This window comes from Salminus brasiliensis, chromosome 6 (genome assembly GCF_030463535.1).
Source record: "Salminus brasiliensis chromosome 6, fSalBra1.hap2, whole genome shotgun sequence".
In the NCBI taxonomy this organism is placed as follows: Eukaryota; Metazoa; Chordata; class Actinopteri; order Characiformes; family Bryconidae; genus Salminus; species Salminus brasiliensis.
This window is the reverse complement of record NC_132883.1, coordinates 39,992,468-40,018,529: the sequence shown is the minus strand read 5'-3', so window position 1 is coordinate 40,018,529 and position 26,062 is coordinate 39,992,468. Positions and strand designations below refer to the sequence as shown.

The 26,062-nt window shown below is 41.4% G+C and overlaps 1 protein-coding gene across 1 annotated transcript in view; it reads right to left on the bottom strand.

Annotated features, from left to right (window-relative positions):
• Nucleotides 1–26,062, bottom strand: part of pdlim2 (PDZ and LIM domain 2 (mystique)) — a 58,031-nt gene that overhangs the window by 2,262 nt on the left and 29,707 nt on the right. Inside the window, exons 7-9 of the mRNA XM_072682391.1 lie at nucleotides 9,590–9,708; nucleotides 1,853–1,992; nucleotides 656–770 (exon numbers count right to left, since the gene is read on the bottom strand). Of these exons, the coding sequence (XP_072538492.1) occupies nucleotides 656–770; nucleotides 1,853–1,992; nucleotides 9,590–9,708 (374 nt within the window). The remainder of the gene's footprint in view (nucleotides 1–655; nucleotides 771–1,852; nucleotides 1,993–9,589; nucleotides 9,709–26,062) is intronic.

Here is a 26,062-nt window from a genome sequence, read left to right as displayed (position 1 = left end):
TATCCCCCTAGCATTTGGAAAATTGGTCAAAAATGTATTTTATTAACTTTCAGTAAATGTTTTTTTCCTTCTTCTATGAAGTAACTATTTGACAGCAACAATATGATGAGCAGCTGTGTAAAGGGTAATCCTGCTACTATTACAGAACTCACTAACAGAACAATAATTATTTTAAAAATTATTATATTAAAAATCTCAAAATTAAGATAATAGATTTGAATAATCATCATTAAATCACTCAGACCTACAACGGACACACACACAAAACTCAATCCACACCTAGTGCTTTCTACACAAACACACCAACACCCACAGGTGCATGTCTCAAACAGTAAACGGTATACAGACACACCCATGCACATAAAAACACATGGTCCACTGCTCCAGGCCATGATGCTGAGGGAAACTTTCAACAGTAAGTATAATGAGGTAATCGAATACTAACGCACACATGTCTGCACGCACGCAGATCAGATTCTCACACCCATAACACAGCTATGGTATATTAGGGTGGTAATGAGGTATGAGGACATCACTTCCCTCAGGGTTAAGCATCTTTGTCTTCTTGACTAGCTGCTTATTAATCTTGCTTGGGTGTTACTGTGCTGTATATGCTGGAGTGGGAGTTCAGTCATGTTAAGTGTTGGTGTCTTACACAATGTTGGTGCCACATTTTTCACAAGTGTGATATTTCTGGACCCCGGCGACTGGAGACACCACAGGCTTGGGAGGGCTTGGTGACAGTTTCCCTGGAAACCTGAGTGCGGCCTCTGTCATAAAACAAACAAGGCAAAAAAACGGTCAAATAAATTACCACCATTACTCATCTAGACCGCACCAAAGTCAGGTTTTTAGGCGTGTTAGGAATGATATAATTACCCATCAGCTCTCATGTGGAAACTGACAGGGAGAACAGAAGAAGCACCTGCACATTTTAGCACGGTGTTCGGGATGCTTCACTCATTAACAATTCACTACACAGTATTATTAGTATTACATACTACATTACATAGGATTACATTATCTGGTTGCAATGTACAAAGCTAAAGAAATACTGCGATCTAAACATACAGGATATTTTCTGTTGCACAGTTCCAAGCCAATGTCTACATTCTAGCACTGTTCACTCGTTAACTAATCACGGTTCAGTAAACTCCCAAAACAACTTGACAATTTACAACTAATAAACCTTGTGTGTGTGAATACAGTGATTCAGACATACAGCATGTCTTTTGGTTGCAAAGTTCTGATTTAAGGAATATGATCAAGATATACTACAATAGAAGTTCTCAGCTATGAATCAGAATGTCAATCTAGACCTACGGTATACTTTTTCTTTTTTTTTTTGCAAAAGTTGCTAAAGGAATATGGCGATCTATACATACAGTACATTCTCTAATGCAAAGTTCTAAGTTAAAGAAATATGCCGATACAGACAAACTGAATTTTCATTTGCAAGGAAAAGTCTACTATTATTAATCAAAGCTTCTACACTCTTTTTTCTTTCCGAGCGAGTGGTTTGTTTTCTAACTATCCACAGACACGCCTGTTACAGCAGGAACATTTGCCGGCAGCTCATTTGCGGATCGTAAAACTGTTAGCACCGCCTTGCCTTGTCTTCTGACTACTGGAGCGGAGTGTGGAGAATGGCTTCACGTGTTCTTACAGAGACCAAAACACTTGGTCATGTTTCAGTAAACATGCTAAACGTTTTCTACTGCGATGTTCTAAGCTTAAGACATAATAAATGCTGAAGGAATATGTCACACATAATCAGACATGTGTATGGCCCCCATGACCAGACATGGTCAACATACCAGTGTGTGTGTATGGATAGTGGCACGTTACTCACCTTTCTCGTCAGCTTCCAGCACTTCCTGAAGCATTTTAAAGGTGTTGGACTGTCGAGGGGCAGATCGCGACTCCTTATTCTCCTGAATCATCTTGTACACCTCTGAGTCTCGGTCAAACCTCTGCATTGCGAAGTCCGAGCTGAGTAACACACACACAAAGTTTAAGACTCCAAAATCCAAATCAATCATTAACTGTTCATGACACTGACAGGACAAAATCCACAGTTTACACTTGTGCTTTGTTTACAACACAACTGTTACTGGTGAAAATTATTCATTTTCATTTAAGGATGAAACAAGCTGCTGTAAGTGAGAACGGAAGATCTGACTGATGCTAAATTTAACAGCAATATATCAGAGGTCTGTGTGATTATGTGGCCTTGATGTATATAAGCCAAATGGAAATGATTACTCTCAAAGAAAAGGAACTAAAACATAGTGACTCAGATCCTTGCAACCCCTTCAAATTCAAAAGTGTCTCACACAGTGGAAGTACTGCATACATAGCAGTGTAGCATACTGCAGATGCATATAGGGAGATCCCTAACATTATCTTGAACTCAAAAGCACATTATAAAGTACTGCTTCAGCCACAGGAGGCTAGAGGGATAACTTACCTTAAATGTTACTTGTATTAAACAAAAGGGGGCTCAAAACCTTCTAGGCATTTAGAGAAGGCCAAATAATTTCTGATAACTGTAATCTTTATTTAATTTTGTATTTCAAAGAATCTTGCTTGTGTTTTAATCACTGCAAGTATTGCAGTAATGTTGTTAAGTTTTGGTTGGAAGCAAGAGAGTAAATTCTTGAAACACCAAAAGGAAACTTACGCAATCACAATTTATCCTGTGTTATCACTGAGCTAGCTCTCCCATTGATTAGGACTTTCAGAGTTGAACAAACATGTAACAAACATCAATCCAACAAGGCCTAGACACATCATTAACTGCAAATATGAGCTGCAGCCCAAGGTCAGCCTAATGGTTAACCACAGGTCAGCCCTCCGATTGAAAATAGTGGTGGCTATTGTCTACACGTGTTCTTTACTGAAGGATTTACTATAAAACAGCAACAAAGTAAAACATGCTAAAAGCTTCACATGACCATATATAATTCATTTTTGTCCAACCTCGATAGTTTGGTAGTCACATAACATTAAGGATCTGACTGGGGCACCGATGGAAATGGTGTGATTAAACAGCTAAGGAATGGCAGGAATGGCAATGCTTGCATCTGGCATATATGTGTACATGCTGTGAAACTGACTGGAATAGCCCATGCCTCATTTCATGTACAGTAGTGTCCGTCTGTTACTAATCTGTCAGTATTCCAGTATTACAATAAGTCAGTATTTAGTTTACCACCAGGCTTGAGCAATATTCACACTCATAACAGTGTGGATTTAATATTTGAGTTCTGGACTTTGTTGACAGAGATTACCATCCTCCATTGGTACAGGAACAGTTCCTCAAGGTCTGTGTTCATGTAGGAAAAACATTTTCAACACTGTGTAACAGATTAGGTCTATTTTAGGGGAAAAGTATGGTGCATTTATCAGAACACACTAATCTGTTTAAAGGAACAATCCATCATCATTAAGCATAAGGTTCATACTGCTTGACATCATACCAAATCCAATACATGTGAAGCCAACGACATTCTTTGATAGTTCTGTAAGTGCCAAGATAAGGACAAACTCTGTTAACAGAGGAGATTTTGAATAGAAGTCATTAAAAAAACAATTCAATTTCCCATCAGTGCTTGCTTATTTGCTCCTGAAATATTCAGAATAATTGTGGAATAGCCTAATGTTTAATTTATAGAGTTTTCAGAGATTAATGGAAAAAAGGAGTTGTGCCATTTCAGTAATAATAATGCATTTATGCATTCATGTTTCTAGACAAATATGTTTGCATGAGATGGTTCTTTTAGCCTCAAGGTCACTAAAAACCTGTCCCAGCAGTACTAACAGTACGTTGTTTTCTTGCAAGGTGAGCAAATGGGGGTAAAGGTTCTCTACACCTGGTGCAACTTTTTTTTTGTAAATTCCTCACAAATGCTGAGTGGGAAAAGATTGAGTGACCTGGCACCTGGTCTGGATGTTTCCGATACTCTGCTGCCTACGTAGTGTCTGTAAATGTTTCACCCACTCATCACCTGTAACATGTCAGTTTGGAACGCACCTGCTTAAAAGACAAAGTAATCTGGGATAAAAGCAAATCTGTATGGACCACAGACATTACCTGCAGGGCAAAATCCCCAGAAACATCCCAGGAATAACTAAAATCTCATTTAATGCAGTTAAGGCATTTAGTGCGCGTTTATACTGGTCAGCTTTGGATCGATTAAAAGAAGCCCTGCTGTGATTACTTTATTAGTGTGGTGCTTGAGAGTAAGTGTGAACACTTTCGAACTGTGGTGTGTACCAAACAAGCAAATCGGGACAGCATCTTTCTGCTTCATCCCAGGCAAGCCTCCATGTAGACCTGCCCATGTTTGTGCTTTAACTTCTGCCTGACATGTTAATTTAGCAGGGATGTGTCCCAAAGTACACACTACCACAGTACACATCAAAAACAGTCACCATTAGAATTGTATTCATTAATGCCTCAGTAAAAGTAAAGACGTGTATAAGTGTGTGTTTTTAGGACTGTGTGGATCATGCAGGACCTGCAGACATCTCTGCCTTACACAGACCTCTACAACATCACCTTTTTACCTTCTGGTTTAATTGCAAATGCAAAAAACTAAACTGCAACAGTGTATAATATTCTTGCTTGATTTAGACCAAGAGAACCAAACTACAAATATAAACACCCCCTCAGTCGGACAAAAACTCAACAAACTCTTTCAAGGGAAAAGGGATCTCACATTGCTTGTAATGGTCAAAAAATGCCTCTAAACAAGAGAACAAGGCACAAATGTACCTTGATTAACAAATAATAAATAAACAAATTGGTAAATTATTATATACAATATGCATTAATAATAATAATAATAATAATAAACAAACTGGTATAGCATGCTGGAGGACATGGCATGCTTTACACTGCAATGAGACTACAATGAGAGAACAGGGATTCATGTCTCAGCAGTCAGTGATTCCATCTATCCCACTGTGGCCAAGTGTGTCCATACCCCACCCTTAGGTAGCATCAGCAGCAGACACTAAACAAAACCAAACCACCCCTCCACCCATTTTCCTGTTCATTCTTGAGTGGAAGAAACAGACGTGATATTTCCACAATATATGACTTGCTTCCCTCTTTCTCTACCCTTCTTTCTTCTGCTTGTTTTTCCTACTCGTTTTCCTCCCTATTTTTCCAGTGGAAGTCTCACTGCATTTGAGTGAATTTTCATGGCAATGTGAAATGAACTGTAGGCAGAACATGGAAGAAAGACTGATGGGGTAATCTTGAAAGTGTGTGTGCACTAATTTATGGAGTAGGAAAGTGAAAATCTGTGTGTTTTTGAGATAATTAGCAGGCAGTTACAGTAGCTGGTCAGCAAGATGTTTATGAGCGCATTTTTAAACACTGCGCTGATGGAAACAAAAAAATACAGGTTTTGTTTTATGGTAAATTCCTGCCCCATATGGGGGTCCAATTAGCACGATCTACTGCATTCCCAGCCAACACAAACAGCCTGCGGCGAACCCCCCCCACACACACACACACACTGTGTACTGTGTAAACTAGATGATCCTGGATTGAAGGCGACTGCCAGCGAGGGTTTTGAATTGCCAGTATTTACCAAAACTCTGAAAGGCACAGCGCCCTTTTCTTGTCCGTCTCAAGAGAGCTGAAACTGTAAGCAATGAGACATACAGCATCATTTGTTAAAGCCTCTACTCTGAGTAATGGTGCTATACATGACTGTTTAGCAGCATAAACAACGCTGAGGGAACATCAAAGCCATTTCAACATTTCAGCCGAACACTTGAGCTTCTGTTATTAATTTTCTAAACTGGCCATTATATAACCACACTGCTGTTATTGGCAAATATCTCACTTATTGAGCCCCTATTAGAAAGTATATACATAAATAAAAATGACTGTATGACACCATGGTTTGGACCTTTTATAAATGATTATGATGCCACTGAGTGCAGCAAGGTAAGCAAGTCAACTTTGTCTTTCTATTGCATGATGAACTACAACAATACTGAGCTTCCTGAGCAAGCGAATGAGTGCCAGTAGTGTCAAATGTAAACAATTATTATCTCAACTATAAATGCTATTTTACACTGTGCTGCACCAAAACCAATTAAAATTAATTAGGATCACTTTAATGAAACACACTCAGTCAGTGTCCTTTAAGCACAATATCCATGACTCGCTTGGAAAAGCCTGTTGTGATGTGATTTACCAAATTAACAGTAAAATACAGTAATACTTGCTCAAAGGAAAGAAGCTTGCATTCACTAGGCACTTTGTAAACCAGCCTGCAGGTTTTTACACTAGCAAAGTAAATAAAGAAGAACAAAGTACTGCTGAACAATGAAGTAAGACTATATGCCCAAATGTCTGGACACAAATTAAAATGAATTCATTCAGCTACTTTAAAGTGGCATCCATTGCTTGTCAGAAGTACTAGCAATAGAATAGGACTCTCTAGAGCAGATAAACAAACTTATTAGAACAATGTCTAATGTCAGGGGAGGGCTAGAGGGGTATGACGCCCCCCAGCATTGAGCTGTGGAGCAGTGGGAGGAGTTAGGGAGTTGGGGGTGAGGTGGGGTGGTGATAATCCAACATCCTGAACTCACTGACGCTCTTGTTGCTGGATGCAATCTAACCCTGACAGCAATGCTCTCCAAAATAAAGTACAAAGCCTTAACTGGACAGTAGAGACAGCTACTCCAATAAAGGCAGGATAATTTTTTTAATACCCTCAATTTGGGATGAAACAATACATGAGCAGGTGTCAATACTTCCATCCATATATTGTATATTGCTGTCATGCAAAAAAAATGTCCAAGATGGAAAAAAATAAATAAGTCTTGTAAAACTTTTATTTTAAGTCATTTTGGAGCATTTCTGTTTGTCCATTTATCATGACATTTTGACACAATAGTAAAGAACTGCCGCCAGATCCATGTTAAGTGAAAAAGTGAAAAACAGCAATGATCTGTACCAACGCTGCAACAGAAACTGCCTTTGTGGGTGTGTCTGACATGTTTATAAACCTGTATGACAAGTGGCCAATGCCTGACATGTTGAATAGCAAGCATGTGTGTTGAAAATGTGGAATGAGAAACTATGACATAAACCTAGAGACACTCAAATGTACTAAGCGAAACAACAGGATGGAAAGACAGAGAGAGCGCAGGAGAGTGAGAGAGCACGAGATGCACAATACTGAGCGAGAGAGAGCGAGAGATGAGAAGGCTGTAAATCTAAAGATCTGCTGCATGTTCAGATCCACAGGCCAGACCCAGCCCTGTTCTGGGGAACACTTTCCAAATTAAAACCAGATTTATCCGCTCTTCCAAAACTGTGCCTTGTTTCCCCCCCTTTTCTCTACAAGCCATGCAAATACTCAATGAACCCCTCTGCTTTAAGTGCTACCCCTTTCCTTCCCTATTCCTGTTCACTCTGGCCAGAGATCAATAAGGTTTAGCCTCAATCGCGTCAAAGCCAAATGGAATATATGGGTACATCTAATTCTAATATGCTAATCTTCTCTGTATGCTAAAACTAGAAGGTACAGCAGGAACTGATGAGTCTCAAACCTCATTCATGACTTCTAAAGGACATGATTCAGTGAGCCAACCTCATATTTTAATGAAATAGTTCATTTTGATAAGAATTAGCACACATGCCTGGAGGTACTATTACACAGAAGCGACAGACATCAAGTTGTGCTGTAATGTTTTTATTCGAGCCTGCCTAAAAATGTCATTTTTGGCAAAAAAAGGAAGATCCTTTATTTAACATCTTACACAGCTAAACCAATGATTCATCTTCATACCCCTAATTAGTACCTTATGTATTATAAACGATTGTTTCCTGCTCTGTGTTCATGTACACTGTACTCCGCAGCTCTGAAGCATGATGGTAATCTCGTGAAAAAAAAAAAAAAAGAGATCTCCAAATAGACTTCACACAGAGAAGACAAAACACGCGACAGTATCACAGCCAGAGAGCGCGATCTGAGAGATGAGAAACTGATACAGGTTGAGAATACCTCCTCTAACCTAGATAGCCTCAAACACTCTAAAGAACCCTGAAGAACCCTTGCTGAAAACAGCAGAAAACGTTAAAGACTGACTTACCTCAAAATCACAATAAAAGGCAAACAAAGACAAATTCCTGTGTAGTTAGATCAACTCCCTTTGGTCCAGCAGACCAGAAAAGTTCACACGCGCTTAAAACTAACCACACAGACACACCGGCATGCATGCATACGCACGTAAGGAAAACCTTCATACACACACCCCTCTGTTTATCCAAACCGAGGCAGAAAAGAAGAAGTTTCAGTCTGAAAGGTGTGACTAAAAGCTGCTTCTTATTGGCAGAGTGAAAAGAAGAGGCGGATGAAAAGGGAATCCCGGAGAATTCCATACGCTGAACATAAAGGGGGTGGAGGCAGAGGAGTGTGTGTGGCGGAGAAGTGTGTGTATGTGTGAGAGTCTGTGGAAACTGGGGGGCCAATTAGGGGCAGAAGTGAAACTCCTTTTTAGTGAAAAGAAGAGACATAAAATGTGAGTCTGTGAGAGAGTGGAAGAGAGAGGGAGCACGAGAGAGAAAGACAGACAGAAAGAGAGCGAGTGAGAATGAGACCCAGACAAGAGTGCAAGTCATGTTCTGACTTGTCTAGGGGGCTGATAGAACCCCAAGATGAAGGAGCCAAAATAAACCCTGAAACAAGAGCGTGTGCGTGTGTGTGTGGGCAGAAACCCATAGAAACATGGCTGAAGCTAAACATGTAATTTAGTTTCTGTGTAAATATTCTCCATTTCAGACTGATGGTCAAACCATGTCAACAAAATTCCTCTCAACATGCATGAAAATATAAAACAGTAAATACACCAACGTGAAGCAAAGGATTAGTTTAAGTGTGTGAGCAAGTACACTGGAATGCAAATGTTTGGGCACCCCTGGTCAAAATCAGTTTTACTATGAATACTGATTCCAAAGGCATCAAGTTAAAGATTCTTAACATAACATATCCAACATTAAGAAACGAAGAGAGAACTACTTGTAGCTTTTGAAAACGTGTGCACTGTTCTACTGTGCAGCGACACCTGCACAAACATGGCCTTTGTGGAAAGTCATCAGGAGAGAAGCTGCGTCCTTATCGAACACAGCACCAGGCATTCTCAATAGAACATCTAAACAAGTCTGATGCATTTTGGAAATAGGTCTTTTGGAACTGATGAACCGCAGAATTGCAACAAACAAAAACAAACAAACAAACAAAAAAACCCACACACCTCTCTTCAACTGTTAGGCACAGATGTGGTTCGATCATTAAATAAATGGGCTACCTAAACAGGGGCAAGCTTAGGGTTGTCATGGCTCCCGCTGCCCCGGACCTAAATATCATGGCCCAAAAATCTCACATTAACTAGAAAGTACCAGATACATATAGGAGGCGCTCCAACTGCCTTTTCTACTTAGGTACCACTGTTTTATTGGTATTGCACAGGGCAGTACGTGTCTGACTACATAAATACATGGATAAATAAATTTACAATAGACATCAACTCTTACTAATGCGTGTATATTTACCTGCGGCGGGGAGAGACAGAAAGCTCCCGTTCGATGGGACTGTGTGGGGAGTATCGCCCAGGAGGGGTTGGGGTCCGGCTGGATACAGAGTTACTGCGGAAATCCACAGAGGAAAACTCCTAACCAAGACACAAACACAAAACGCATAATCTTATTACAGCATCCACAGAAAAACCTACAACAACTAAACACAGAAAAAATATTGACTGCATTCATTTACTTTGCCTTTTAGTTTTTCGGAGGGGGGGGGGGGGGGGGCATCTCAGTGGCACATTGTTGCCATTAAAGGTAAAAATACTACTTGGTGTTGCTTTTATATACTACTTATTGTACACATCAAACCAAGAACACTTATATAGGGTTTCAGTTACATGAAGTTGCTGCACTGTTTGAATCATCAGTGAGGACAAGTTTATCATCGCGAATATGAATTATGCTTGGACACTGCTTTGTGGAAACAATGCAACTTCTCAGAAAATGACCATCATGTCTATTGTTCATCCAAAAACAGAAAGCGTGAAATGCTTTTGGTGCGTCCCCATCAGCAACACTGCTGCTCCATATTACTTTCAGACTTTCCATACTTGCCATCATGAAACAATTCCTTTTGTTTTTGTTAAGATGTCATCAATTTCTGTTTCATCAAACAAGCTGGAATAAGTGACTGTTCCTCAAACTGGACTGTAAAACAGATGCTTTACTCTACAGGCTTAAATAGTGACATCAGCATGTATTACAATTAATAATATAAAACCACCTTGTGTTCATGTGTGTGTGTTCAGCACATGCCCGCTGCCCGCCCCCCCGCCCCCCCCAAAAAAAGATCTTCCCACTGTCTCAGGCCCCATACTGAGGCACCTGCAGTTGTTTAGAGATGCCAGAGCACATCTGACGGGTTGAGCAAGAGTAAACGTGTGTGTGTGTGCAAGCATTTCTCACACACACACACACACACACCCACACAGAGACTCACAGCAGTACAGTGAGCGGGTTGGGTGGGGAGGTGAGGGGGGAGAAGCATTCAGCTCTTCCAGCACTTTTATAGTGGCAGATTCTTTTAGGTTGCCTCAGGCGGCCAGAGGTGATGAACTCTAAAAAGTCTTAAAACCCATCAGAGAATTAAATGAAATATATGAGAAGGGGGAGGGGGGTGGAGAGAGGGAGCGAGAGAGAGCTAGAAAACGAGCTAGCAAGCAAGAAAAAAATGTGAAAAAAGAGGAAGAGAAAAGGGAGAGAGAAACCAACACACAACCTCTCGCTAACACACACACGCACCTGTCCCACCTGAGAGGACGTGCTGTCCGTAAGCACTAAGGCATTACACATTAATCTTCCCTCAAAGGATGAGGAATCCGCTTATAATCCTGACTAAAGCTTTAAGTATGCTCGCTCTGTCATCGGCTCGCCTGGTCTCATTGTTCTGCCTTCTTCAGACGGAGAGCTCGGCTGCATTCTTGGCAGCGGACACTCCTATTCTAATCAATATCACACTGAAACTCCGTCTACACGCAAACTGAGCGTGCACACACACTTATCGAAGGAGCCTCGTTAGCTGTTGATTGCTATTTATATCAGAGCTGGAAGCACATGCTGGGAATAGACGGCAGAAACGTCGCTCGCTCACTACCAGATGTCTGGCCTTGGTGTTGTTTGTGGCAGCTGATCTGGCTTTTCTAAAAGCTGAAGCACAATTTGCAGGGTTTAGAAACTGTTCCTAGATCAGGGTGAAAGCAAACCATCCGCCCAGAGGCTTTGAGGTTCAGGCGGAACAGCTCTGGCGGAACAGATGCAGACCCAAAAGCACAGCCAACATGCACCATTCGCTCAACGGAAACTTCAGCTGCCAACACACATTTCTTCAGAGCTGAAGCAAATTACTGCCGGCAATAATTTTGTAGACGAAAGCGACCGAATGACGCAAAATTGCTTCACCTATGTTGCAGACCAACTTTACAGCTTACTCATGTTCTCTATGTGTTCGAGAGCGAATAGGAAACAGAGTGGCAAAGGAACTGAGTGTGCAAAAAAAAGAATAATGTTTTAGACATTAGAGTGTAAGCATCCAATCTGGCCACTAGAGGGCAGTCTCTTCAGCAAAACTAATAAGGCCAGTGGAACACAGATTTTGGCAGTTGGTGGGTTTTCAACTTTCAACAACTTACTTTCTCAAATTGCTACTGAATGTATTATTGGGAAGGCCATTCTTGGGCATAGCTTGTGTTTCCCTCCACCTCCACCAAAAAAAAAAAGTATCCTTGATAAACCAGACATCCAGTGGGCTCAGGTAATGAGAAATAGCAAGTCCTGTATATGATAGGCGCTCATATAGCAATGCTGAAGTGTTCTCTCCAGGGCACAAACCTGTGCAAAGCAATTCGAGAGAGAGCCAGCTAAGGTTCTGACTCTAGCTCACTGGTATAGTCCATGTGAAAGGCAAAATAACAGGAAGAGTACAGCAGGAGTTGCCAGAATGAGGTAGATGGCAACAACAAAATGCTTTAGAAACTTGATCTCCATTTTTTTTCCTCCTCAGGGCCAAGGCAAGGGAGGTTAAGATTCAGAGATTTCCTTCCACGCCTGCATGTTTGGTAAGGTCTATAACCCACCAATACATTCATGAACTATATGATTTGCTCTGAAGTTCTCTGTGTACTGCAATATTTAATTTGTAGTATTTGTGTGTATTTGAAATTGATACAGACCTTATATATAGCCCTTGATATAGCCCTCATTTTATCAAGGCTGACAGCACAACAGAAGTAAGGATCTGAACTGTTGAAATGTTAATTGGCGCACACACTCACAGTAAGTGTGTCTGGCTCCCTTCTGTCAGCCAGGGACATAGCACACACTAAAGCTGTTAAAGATCTCCTTCACACTCCTCATGCTGAGCAAACACAAATGTACATGATAACTGTGCTCAGTCTCTGTCTAAACACACACAAATCTGCCTTTAGTCAGTAATTATCTGCTGCTGTTGCTACATTTGTGTGTGCGCCTAGCACTGCAAGCACTGTGGAATTCTGGCAGCAGCACCGGTGTTTCCTGGCCTTAGTCGTGCCTGGGCACCGGCATCATTTGGCAAGGCTGGCACACTCGTGGGGTGGGGGTTTACCCTGGATGGCCAAACAGTCGGGCCCACGCCAGGAGGGGTGTCTGGATCACAGGGTGGGAGCAGCTGTCTGCCTGCCAGATTCACACATCTGCTACAAAAGAGAGAGCAGGACCCTGAAGCTTTAAGGAGAAATGACTAAGAACAAGAGGGACGCATAGTGCGATTGTAGGGCTGGACGATTATGATTACAAACACTTTCACCCATATTATATATTTGTTGTGCATTTGATTCCCTTTTTAATGTCTAAATACTACAGAAACTGCAAGGACACAGCTTTTTTTGAATAAGAGACTTTTTTGTCCCACAAGAAATTTCCAATATCTGCTGTTAAAACACAAATAACTTATATTAAATTATGTATTGTATGCTGATTTATTAACAAAAAAAATAAACTCAACATTTAGAGCAGCATTATGAGGAGTTACCTCTGGCAAGCTCGTCATTTAAGGCTTTGATGATCAGGTGAGTGAAAACTCCTAAAGCAGGAGTTGACACTGAGTGAAAGGTTTAACACAAATGTTTGGAGTGTGAGGTGCTGCCTGATTCTTATCATTTAAATAGCTCTCAGTATCTCAGGTAATCTGGGTTCTCAGCTGTACACTGAGGTTGCCAAATCAGAATGAGTTCAATTATGGTGCGATTGAAATAAAGCAACACTTTCTGGCTGACAAAAATTAAACTGAATATAAAGTCAGTTTACTGTGTCTTTCCAAACACAACCAATTCCATCTCAAAAATCTGTTATGGGCAATATACGGTACTTTCCAGCACAAGCACCTGAGAAGCTCCTAGGTTCAAAGTGAATACTGAAAGGCCAGACTAAAGTTCCTGCACTGAAACCCAGTCACCAGCCAGTTCAAGAACAAAAAACACGTGCAAATCAGTTAAAGATCTGAACAAGCTCGAGAGGAATGTACTCAAACCCAAACAAAGGAAAATGAACACAACAAACCAGTAAAAACACGCACTAACCAAAACACTGTGCCATTTTCCATCAGCTACATTAAATTAAAGCAGGTGACCATAAGGTGACCATTAAGAGTCAACTGCATTACCAAACAAATGTGTTGTCTTAGTTCTTGGTCATTTATAGAGCTGAGGATGTTAACACTAAGTGGTACATTCCAGTCTGTCTCTCTGTGCGAGTGAGAGAGGAAGAGGACTAAGATTATGAGAGAGAAATAAATCAAACATGCAATCACAAGCCCTTTCCCTCCCATTCTCTTGCGCTCTCTTTACCATGCCTGATTAGCCTCCAATCTCAGTAATCAGTGCTTTTAAACAGCTCCAGGACACACACACACACACAAATACACATATGAATGCTTTGCTGTAAAAGCGGTGTCACATGGGTCCAAAGAGAAAGGCTGTTATGTCATACAGGACGTCCTGGTGCTAAAAGCACTCAGTGGAAGTACACACAACACCACACAGTTCCAACACTGCGGCAATAATGTATTAGCTTCTTCATACACAGAGGAAAATGTGATAACACTGTAAATTTCGGTCACTGCCCACAACCTGTCAAGAGACGAGCTGCTAAAGTAAAATATCACCATACAGATGGTGATTTCAGCATTCCAATATTGGTTGGATTCCATTTTTGCCTGCCGCACCAACAATACAAAGAACTTAGCTGAATTGTTCTTCATAACAATGTAATATTAAAGATCCTAAGGTTGAAACCCATGAAAAACATTAGACCCAAAGATTGTATTGAGACAAAAAAAAAACTGCAAATAAAAAGAACTCACTAAAATGTATAATAAAAATCATAAAATCAAAGATCCCATTAAAAGCACCTAAAAATCAACAGCCCATATAATTCTGTGTCAGCTGTTGCCATTAGCAAACTAAGCTAGTTTTGACCAGTGTTTACTCACCTGCATGCACCTCAAAATAGCCACAGCAAGTCATGGATTGATTATTGAGTGCAGCATGATCAGCATCTTAACTTGGCAACTGCCCTGTTAGCACATTTGTAATGTGTAGATTAACTTTTAAAAGGAAACTGCTGATTCCCTCACTTTGTTAAACTGGAATGGCCAGCTTGTCAATTGGATGGCCACAGATCACACTGGCGTATGAGTGAACCTTCCATGGCTCTTCCCTGGAACTAAACAGTAAGGATTTCACTTTCGATACTGCGGCTGTGTTCAGCATTTCAGCTTATCCTCATGTGCGTCACTCTTCCAGATCAACCTTTAACCTAAACCTAAACACCTTAAGTTGGCCCATGATCTACAGTCTGTGCTGGGCCCTTAATATTGGAAAGTGGAAGCCAAAAGAAACGCTGACAATGAAAGAGAAGGGGAGAGCACCCAAGCCCCCTGCTGAATGAAGAGATGATTAAAGGCAGACAGACTGAGGTGATTACATCAAAAAGTCGCGCCAAGGAAGTGGTCTCTAACCGACCTGCAGAAGTCATGCGACACTGGCAAAACGCAAGCGACCAATTGGCTGCTTGCAATTACTGCACTGGTAAAGAATGTGCAGACAATTGCCTGCGGCTACTCCCCACCTGCCACCACTTTAGGTTGTTTTCATATGCTTGCGGATATGAAGTGCGCGCGAGCGTGTGCCTGTAATAATTCTGTGTCACAGGTTTGTTCAGGATAACAATGGGAGTACCCCCACCCAACCACCCCCCCAGGATATGATTTAGCACCTCACATGCATGTGGGGACTAACAGGCATAAGCTCAGGCCCAGCACCTACAAATTGCAAGGCCACATAATCCTGACTATGGCCTAGGTTTGCATGATTAACTGGCTGCAGTGTTTATGCCACAAATATTTATTGAGAGAAACAGTCGCATTAAAAACACACCACAAGAGTGTATTTACGATGTGTGCACACGTGTGTTTATATGCACAAAGAGCAGAACCTGAGACCGATAACCCAAGCTACAGTGTTTCAGAAAAATCTGTGAAAACACTATGTACCAATAGGGGTGTAAGAATATACTGATAAAATGAAGTAATGCAATATTGTGTTTTCCAATACTGTATAAATTCTCAAAAACACTGGTAACTTAGTCTGACTGGTGGCAGACAGTGGTTCATTTTGCATCATTTAAACCCCAACCACTAGAGAGCAGTGTTATACTCTGCCACTGAACGCGTGTGGTGAGGACAGGCATGTGACAGAGATATGCAACAAGCTAAGATATAAGGTATACACAGTTCTCATAACATGGGAGCACAGCCGAGCTTTTCAGTTCAGTTTTACATGAACATTGTAAATATTTACTTTCATATGAGTTCATATTAAAACTGTTTGGGCCCCAAGGGTGCTCTAAACAGTTAAAAGGTTTGAGTGCTGAGGTTATCAAATACATGGGTCCACATGCACTATTCCCAAGGTGGTACCGTCACAAATACTGTCACAAATATTTGCATGTGATGTTTAAAAATAAACTAATCTTGTTCAGTGTACAATGAAGCATTAACAAATAAGAAAATTGTATTTATATTAAAACATCTTGAAAAGCCACACAACCCCAAACTTTTAAATCGGACTGAAAAGAGACAGACAGGCACTCCACTATATCTCTGTGATTACTATCCCTATGAAAACTGCATTTGTCAACATGAAACAGGGACTACCGTTATGCACATATTTGGGTGACAGGCTTCTGAAAGGGACGAAAAATGGCAGCACACTACTTGCTTCGACACTGCAGGGGAATAGTCACTGATAGGGAGTCACAGGTGATTGTTAGGGAGATCCAAAAGTCAGTAAAAGGAGCAAAGAGAGACCACAACCATAAGGACAGCAGATCTGATCATTAAGATCTTTAAGTTGTATCTTTCTGCAAGATAACATATTCTAGATAAGATTCGAGTCAATATTGCTAAAACGCATGACTGGATAAAAATCATTGATGGAGAATGGATAGTGCTGGAATATCCTTAAATACTGGACGTTAACTAGGATCACTCTGGTGCAGCAGATACTTTGTCCCAATCAGAAGGCTTGCTGCTCACACCCAGTGCACCACCATCAAAGCAATGGAAAATGAAAGAGCTAAGAAGAGAAAATACAAACAAACAGGAAATGAAGTCCAGGAGCGTCAAGGCCCATCTGTTCCCGATCCTCTGTGTGCCTTCGGGTGCCACACTAATGCTGGCGTTCAAGAGTGAAAATGGCTCGTCTCCAGCAAATGGCTTCAGATCATTATCACCACAATCATCGTTTCAAGAACAGAACATTATCTTCCCAAGAAGCACCATCAAAAATAGAATACTTTCAGTCATTAAAACGAATCAACTGGAGATGCCCTTGGAATAGAAAAATTTGCAAAAAGAAAACAAAGAAAAATCAAAGCAAAAAGGAGTGTTCCTCCTGCAGGAGTGTTCCTCCTGATGTTAAGTCAGTAACTCCAGTTTCCTCAGTTCCCCATGAGGTCAAGACTCTCTTTCCCTCACACACAGACACACTTTTCTAAATGGCAGGTTGGAGTGTATGATAAGAGGGCACTAGGTTGGAACAGGATGATGCCAGGCTAGTGTGCGGCCATTGCTGGAGGTCTAACAGCCTTTAACCCTCTACCATTATTTCCTCTCCCTGTCATTAGCCACAAGACCACACTTGGCGCATACATGTGCGCGCGTGTGTCAGCTTGTGGTGGCGGTGGCAGTGGTGAGGGGGGCAGGATAATGAGGTCTGTCGTCTTTAGTCTCCTCTGTCCTCTTTTGCATCCTGTTATTATATCTATTTAGATGATATAGTGCGGAGTAGAAGTTCATGTATTTGGCCATGCTTTGACTCTCCAGTGCTTTATGGCCCCCAGTGTGTGTGCACAGAGGCTGAGAGCAACTCAGCTGGGGTGGGCTGCACTGTCTGCTGCACGGCTCCGCTTCTAATACACGGATGATAACTCTCCCTAATTGCCCCTCTCCGAGGCGCAGGGGACCAGACAGAACTGATACAAACCATATGACTGTAAACTAAGAAATGATCAGAGACGCTATTATTGGAGATTCACTGCACGTCTGTGTGGGCACGCTTGTAGGAAGAAGGGTGAGAACAGAAAGCCTTTCAGAAACTGGTTGGAGATGTCTGCAATAAATGGGTGCAAGCAGTATGATCTGCATCAGATTAGGATCAAACAACAGGGGATTTCCAACATTTTAGGTTCTGCAAGACTTTAAGCTGCATGGTAATTTCAATAATTAATTACTCCATACCTCAATTTAGCTGACTCAGCAACATTTTTTTTTACCAAAAAATTTAATTGATCAATTGGGTAATCCACAGATGAAACTACTGGGTAATGTTTTATGATTCTCCTATAATAAATGTTGTACATTATGTATTGTATATAGTTTACAATGTATTAGGGACGGGGTAAAATTGTGATTATTGACGTAACGAAATGTTGACAACGCAGCGCTGGCTCGGACAATCGAGCGAGTGATGTCAAAGCTTCCACCCAACTCAAAGGGTGAAGGGAATTGCAAAAACCCCACACTCTACAACATAACGACAACTCTAGAACCAGAAGTCATGTAACCAACATGTGGGATGGCTGTAACGTGTGATGGTTGATCTTAAATTTTTCTTTACACCAATAATTGAACATTTGGGCAAGTAGATGCCACCACATTTTAACTGTGAAATCTTCTACTGGGCCTGTGTTTTATTCTGGGAGAGAAAATGATGGCAGAGAGAGTCGGAGAGAGAAACTGGGATCTATGACTAACACATTTCTGATTTACCAATAATGGCCTGTCCAACTGCAGCTGAATTTCAAGCTCATTAGACATATGGTCCTGCTTAAAGACTGGTTAGAGCTTTGGACTCTATCATATGCAATTAGTTTTGTATTCTGTATTGCTCTATCCTGACTCTTTAATATGACATAAACCATAAAAAAATGGGCAGGGCAAAGTAAAAACAACGCCACTACTCCTACATTCGAACATTAACAGAGGGGAAAAGCCACATGCTTTTGGATTTTAGCTGGTTGCTTAAAATGACAGCAAAGTCAGCAAAGGACTGGCTGTATTGTTTGACTCCACAGAGCAGAATATTTGAACTGTATAGGGAGAGTGTGCGTCTAACATCACTCCTCATACAATTTTCAAGGGAGGACTCATTTACACATTTAAAGTAAAAGTCGCCAATATCCTTTTCTTCTGAGAATGAAAGGAGAGTATTAATGGCCTTGATAACACGTGATTATGCACATGAATTCCAGATTTCACTAATAAATGAAATTATAAAGATCTGCAGTGGATTGTACTATTAAATAGATACAGAAATCTGAACAGCCTTAAGTGGGCAGCTTGTTGTACCTAAAAGTATCAAACAAACATGGCACACATGACGTTTCATTTAAAAATCAGCCCTGTATAGCTGCTGTGGCAGATATACTGCATATGTATGTCTACTGCATACATTAGTATTATTAAGTGCGTACTCATTTGTAAACTGAGCTCTGCTAAAGTGTATCTTGAGCCTCAGTGGAATCTTTCCCTGTTAAAATAAACTAAACAATGCTGTGATCGTGTTTAGATGAATGAAGGTATAAGGTAGAGGATGGGGAGACGTGTGGGCCGGCTGCTGAGAGACACGCTGCTGCTGCTGCTCTTTAATGGGTCTAAAGCGTCACATTACTCTTTGTAAGTGGAGCTATATTTTACAGTTATCTCCCTCACTGTCCGGGGCCAAGCTGTGCGTGAGTGGATAAATAGTTTACAGAGTAATTAAGGAGTTTTATAAATCACTGCATGATTAAAGCCACCTGGTTTTATCCCACTTCTCTCATTCACACAGTTTGTTGTCTTTATTTCTCACTGTCTGTCCTCTTAAATTAGTATCTCTTTCTTTACACAAGCTTTCGCTACTTTTATCTGTCCTTCTCCTCTGGAGGCTCGCATTTAGTCCTTGATCCCCCTCATGTTTGTTAGTCAGACAACCTCTGTCTATGTCAAACAACAACTTAACCTTCTCATAAGCGTCAAGTTGAACAGTGTAATCTTATCCATATATACACGTATACAATAGTTGAAATAACCTGCCTTAGTGTAACATACAAGACAAGGCCAGTGTTTACAGGACCACACATTACAAGCAGCCAAAACCCTGCTAATGCTAAAATCCACCCATATATGCCCTCCTTTGTTATTAATGTTATAGCCCTAGTAAATATTAAACAAATAACCCCTACAGCTTAATGAAACATTGTATAATAGCATGGGTTTGAAGCTACAGGACAGGATAGCCAGCTGGAGAGATATGATATATCGGGTTGGGGTGGCCGCTATGGTGTATCTAACATCTTGTTCAAAATTGATAGTTAATTGATAGTTAAGTGCACAGGGAGAGAGGAAGGAAAACATGATGCCAGATGCAAGCAACATTAACACTTAGCTAAATGCTACAATGTCTTGTTAAATGGATGAATGCCATTTTAGCCAAATGTACGGTGCGAGAGTTGTGTGTAATGTAATGTGAATAGTGTAAAGCTTCAACAGGTAAGCCCGGCAGATAACGTGCAACAGCTCATTAAAAAAGACCTACTTTGCAAGAGCTCCATTGCACTTGATCACTCCGTAATGAGCTGTTTAAAATCACAGACTCGCTACTCTGAATCAGTGACCAGGAAAAGGCTGCCCTCTGACACAGCTACAAGGTGGGTGGTGGCCCGCAGTGGGCTGCAGCCAGTCTAAACTCAGTTTGTAAGCCAGAGCAGAACCTCAGCCAATCATTAAACTGGACTCAGGTCAGAACAATAGGCCACCACCTAGTGTTAATGTGGGAGGTAAGTGTTTTATTTCCAAAAATTTTCCAGTCATGTGAAATTAAGCAAAATCAACATGGAAACCAAACGTTTCAGGTAAAGGTGTACAATAAGTTTTTAAGTGTCATCATTTTTACAACTGCAGTAAAAAATAAATAAATAAACAAATAAAATTTCGTTATATTGACAACCATGGAATGTTGTCATACTGGCCCATTTCATTAAACCGCACCAAAAATCATAAACCCCAACAGTGGTCGGCCAAAAACTGCCCCATAAACACTGGCAGCCACCGGTCCCTCAGCTTGGTTGTCTTTGAGGGGGCCTGAGGGTGATGGTGTCCAACCAGTACTAGTTTGATTTTCCACCTCTGAGAAAAATAACAAATCAAAAAGGTTGCTTCGGCCAAGGAAGAGTGGATAAGAATGAAGATGACAGAAAGTGGACACAACCCTGGATTTACCAGCAGGGACCTTACAGGGTCTGACTGTGCCGAAATATACGCATGCTGGCACTCGCTCGCTCAAACACACACAGTGCCAAGTGAAACACAGAGGGGGCCCCAAGCTTTTAAGACCAATCTGGAATAGCAAGACGTCCCTCAGTGTCTCCATGTACACCAGAGAAGGAAGAGAGAGAGAGCAAGAGAGAAAGAAAAGAGGGGATAGAGCCAAGGTGGTTTTAGACTCTGCTCTGGAAAAGTACTTCTTGATTATTCCAAATCTTGCAAATGTCCTGTTCTAAAAACAAAAAAACAAAAAGGGGAGCACATTTAAGAAAGAAAGCAAATATAACAAGAAAGAATTGAGAGTAAAAAAAGAACATTGACCGTCAATACGTGTGCCAGGGCTCCAGGCAAAAGCCGCAAGCAAGTCTTCCAATGCGCCACACCCACCATGAACACCCACACGCCAGTGGACTGAGGAAGAATTCACAACCAAACAGAAAATGGATTTATGCTCATATGTGACTTCACATAGTCAGGGAAGGAGGGAGAACGATGGAGAGAACAGTGTGTACTTCCTTTTAATTAAACAACCACTTTCAATAGTCTCATTTGAAATTCCTTGAGCAATGCTTGTGCAAGTGCAAGCTAGGCTTAGTGGATAGTGTGATTATTATTTATTCTATGAAAGAAAAATGCTTACCAAATGTAAGAGAAGAAATGATGAAGTAAAAGGTCTAAGGAGACATGGGCGCAGTCTGTGTGGGTGAATGTAACATGAACAGTATTGATCCCAGTTGCATGGAAGCAATTTGGAAGCGTACATATGTTTGTGGGTGTACAAGGTCACTGGCCATGGTAAGTACCGGATGAATGCAACCTTGCTGCATTGCTTATTTCGGTCCGAATCCTCAACCCCTTTCGCAGGATGCGGTCTGCCACCACGGCAACCCTTGGTAACCACGCACAGCAGTCGCCACAGGCAACCCAGCTGGGCTCTGGGTCGCTAATGGAGCCAAAGCCACGGTAGGTTTGGCAACATTCTCCCTAGTGGGGACAAAACACAGCACATAGTACTTTCCTAAAGCTTGAAGCACATCCCCTCGTCTTTGTGCAGTTCATCCTCTATCAGAAAAAATTCAGAAGAGTCCAACATGTCATGGAGAAAGCAGTGCGATGCCACCAGGGAGAAAAAAGGAGATGAGAAACATGAGGAAAGCAAGAAGAAAATCCTCCCTTTCCTGTACGTTTAAGTACACTACTGTGGTATACCCACTGGAGCACCATGATTGAGAGGACATTGAAATAATGGAAAAACCACAAGAAATAACTTCCTCCCACGACTGAGAAAAACAGCAGGGTGTGTGTTGTGTTAATGTAAAGTGCATACATGAAACTGAAACTAAAGATGCAGGCATTTTTAATAGATATCAGTCTTTAAAGCCCCATCAACTTCCCGTCTTTGGTTTTGATGTAGACAAGTGCCCTCTGGCATCCCCCAGGCACCGTTGATAGACATGACTGTCAGCTTCCGCCTGCTGCAGCATGGACCTCGAAAATGAAAGTGTTCATTTGATTTGTTTCAGTGAACCAAACAAAGAGAGATTCATTAACAGATACGTGCAGTACCGTTACCAGCCAAAACAAGGCAGAAGTGGTCCTTACTCAAACCTTAAATTATGCAATAGTTACATTCTGCTGTTGAAATGTTACACAGTAACTGTTGCAGAACTGTTTTTGGCTGCCAACGTCACTGCATCGGTCAGTTTTGTTTTGTTCAACGTAATAAGGTCAGAAATGAACAATGTTTACAAATGGCAAGGTGGAACGGAAAGTTTGGGTAAGACTTTATCTAAGTTCAGAGCACTGTTGCAACAAACAGTACAAAGAACAAAAGTTAAGTGTTTGTTAGTTAATATGTCAAAAAAGAATTGATCAATGGTTTTTACAAAATGATTTACAAACTGCAGCTCTTTAAGGACCTTTGAGCTGAATGGTCAGGTAGGTTACCTAAAGTCTTAAAGACTTCTGTTCAAATAACTGCTTTTACTCATTGCTACTTTGTCACTCTTCCATGAGGTCAGTCATTTCCAGCTCAATTAGATTTGATCTCAGGTTAGGGCTGTCTTTGAGTGTGTCAAAAAAGGTGACAGCATGACAAGATAAGGAATAAAGGGAAGAATACTTCAAGTTCACAGGACCTCATGCAGGCTGAACAAGGGGGACGCTACTTTAGAGGTGTGGCAGATTGATAGGAAAAAAATCAGCTTAATTTTGTCTTCTTTTTTTTTTTTTGTCGACAGCCTCTAAAACTGACATGGCGGGTCAAAGAACAAGAACAAGAAAGACGATTGCTCTAATGCAACCAAACAAAGACCGAGAGAGGCAGAGAGAGATGTGACCGTGTGGGCTGGGATAGGGCACACTGGTACAAAGGCCACCTCTGTGTCCCTGCTGCTTTTGGGTCACTGGAGAGAGAAAGAGTAAAGGGGGTGTGTGTGTGTGTGTGTGTGGGGGGGTGGTCTACAGAGGGTTAAACTGAGCTGGGAGAGTGTGCGAGAGAGTACATAAGCAAAGAGCAAGCAAGAGACACCCCCTACCCATCTCTACCAGGCCCTGGTACACAAGGACTGGCCTGTGCCTCAGATGGACAGGAAAGCCAACACCACACTCCCAGAATGCTCCGCATCAGAGCCCCCATTGTACGTGCCACTTTTCTCAGGACACCCTACACCCCGCCAGGCCGCACTAATGGATACTCCCTCTGTATCCCACTCTCTCCTTCTTGCACTCTCAGCCAGCAAAGCCTAGCTAAAGCTGTCTTAAATAGAGATTTCACCTGTTTCACTCAGACCCTCTCTGGTTAAAGAGCAAATGAATGGAAACACTTTTTAGCCAGTCCTGAATGTGCTCCAACACCTGATCCTTCAGCAGCCCACTATACAGATTACACATGCAAAAGTAACAGAGACATGGGCCCTGATGGACATAGAACGTATGTGTATGTACAAAACTGTGGACCACCACAAGCAAAGCCAAGATCACCTAGCCAAAGATCGCGTCACTTCCATCAGGCAAAAACCACAAAATACCTAAAAGTGTTCTGGGAACAGTGTGCGTGTACACGATGCTTGCAAGCTACAAGTTACAGCCAAACCACAACGGAGAGACAGGATGAAGTTCAAAGTCCCGTTAATACACAATTCCATTCCAGTGTAAAATGCAATGGAGAATGCCTGATGTCATATAAACATTACAGTAATGCTCCAGTATGGTTTACAGTTACATACAGTGGCAAGCAAAGTTTGGGCATCCCTAGTCAAAACCTCAATTACTGTGATTTTTAGGGTGGAGGAAAAAATTAACTGATCCCCAAAAGGCATAAAGTTAGAGAAAACATTGCTCAGACATATGTGAAGCCAGCCATCTCCTCTTTTCAAAAGGTTTTTAATCAAACCTCACTGATAATTAATCAGTATTTTAATATTATATTAATAATTTAACTATTTGTATATTAACATATATATTAACATACACACTTAAAAAAAAACAAAACAAAAAAAAAAAACTTTAGTGATGCTGCACATATGAGGCAATCAAAATGCAAAGTATGCAACTGCTCCCTGAAGAGATGAGAGGAATGACCGTAAAAGAGAGAGACTGATGGGATTTCGTGTGGGGGTAAAAACAAGGAGAAAAGGCACACAGCTCTTCAGAAGCATGAGGGGAAAAGTCCTGACCCTCTCAGGCACCACACAGAGAGCCTCTTCCCTTTTTGGGATCTTCCCTGGACCTTCAAACTGAGCAAATACACACAAGGGTCAACCGCTGCAGACAGGCATGTAATAGTACACATTCCTTCTGCTGATAATGAAGACTGAACACACAGCCCCCTGGGTGACTCCGTGAGAGAGCAAGAGAAAGCACGTGCCAGAGATGGAGCTTCTTTGCTAATCAATCCTGATTGCACACCTCACTGACCCCTAATCGCTCTTGCTATTCAGCAAGTACTCCATTTGAGGCTACCCTACAGATTATTTAGCCCTTAGGATACACAAGTGAATGTTACACGCATGTTGATCTACAGCGCCTCAAAAGAGAAACATCAAAACTGCTGGTTAAAAAGTGTTACCCAAACATGAGTAACAGCAGTGAAGCACTGGTCCACTTGTTGCTTTTTGTTTGCATGTGGATCACTGATGTGATCAGTCAGAGTTAGTTTTTAAGAGTTGTACAGACACTTGATCGTGTTCAGTCAATACTCGCTTCATTAAGTCATGTTGTTGAACAGTATAGACAACTAGAGCACGTCCAAAGCTAGATCGACAAAATTTTAACTAAAATGTGACCGGAAGTATGAGCCCCCTCACCACGCAAATTTCTCCTCCAATAATCAGACGGACAAAGAATCAGCAGACTAGAGCCCACTAGCAAGAATATATCTCGACTAAGAACTGGGGATAAAATCAGGCAAAAAGAAAATGCAGTGTATCCATTTAAGCAACCTAACCCCAGCTCCCCAATCCTTAAGAATTCATGCTCAGCAACAGCAAGTGGTGTTACGGATTACAGATAATCCGTGATCCATTCAGATTGCCTCGCCCTCAACCCTGCACCCCGAAATTCAGGGCAGTAATAATCCCCCCAATCTGGAAGCAGAGCTGCAGTGAAAACACACGAGCAGCGGTCTGTTACGTGAATGGAAAATTCTCTGATCCACGACTCAAAAACTATTACCCGAACCGTTAGTTTTGTGATCCATTACACCACTTATTATTGTGGATGGAGAGACCGGACAGAGCTTGAGAAAAACGACTGCAATGTTGTTGTGGTAATTCCATAACAAAGGACTACTGAGAGGGCCCAGTCGGGTCAGAGTTGGGGTCGGCAATAAATTGCATTATAATTATGGTGCAGGCTTAACTGATGGGTGCAGTAAGAGTTAGTTTCAAATTGAGTACTACATACTTTTAGCACAAGTAGAGTGTTCACAACGGGAAGTAAAACGGAATATAGTACTAACATTCAGGTGATGCACCAAGTCTTGCGAGAAAAAGTCAAGAACAGAGCAGTCAGGGACGGCAGAGTCATCCAAAGCTGTGACATTTAGAACTTTAAAACGGTAACCTGATACACTGGCATGGTAATTAAATCAAATCACA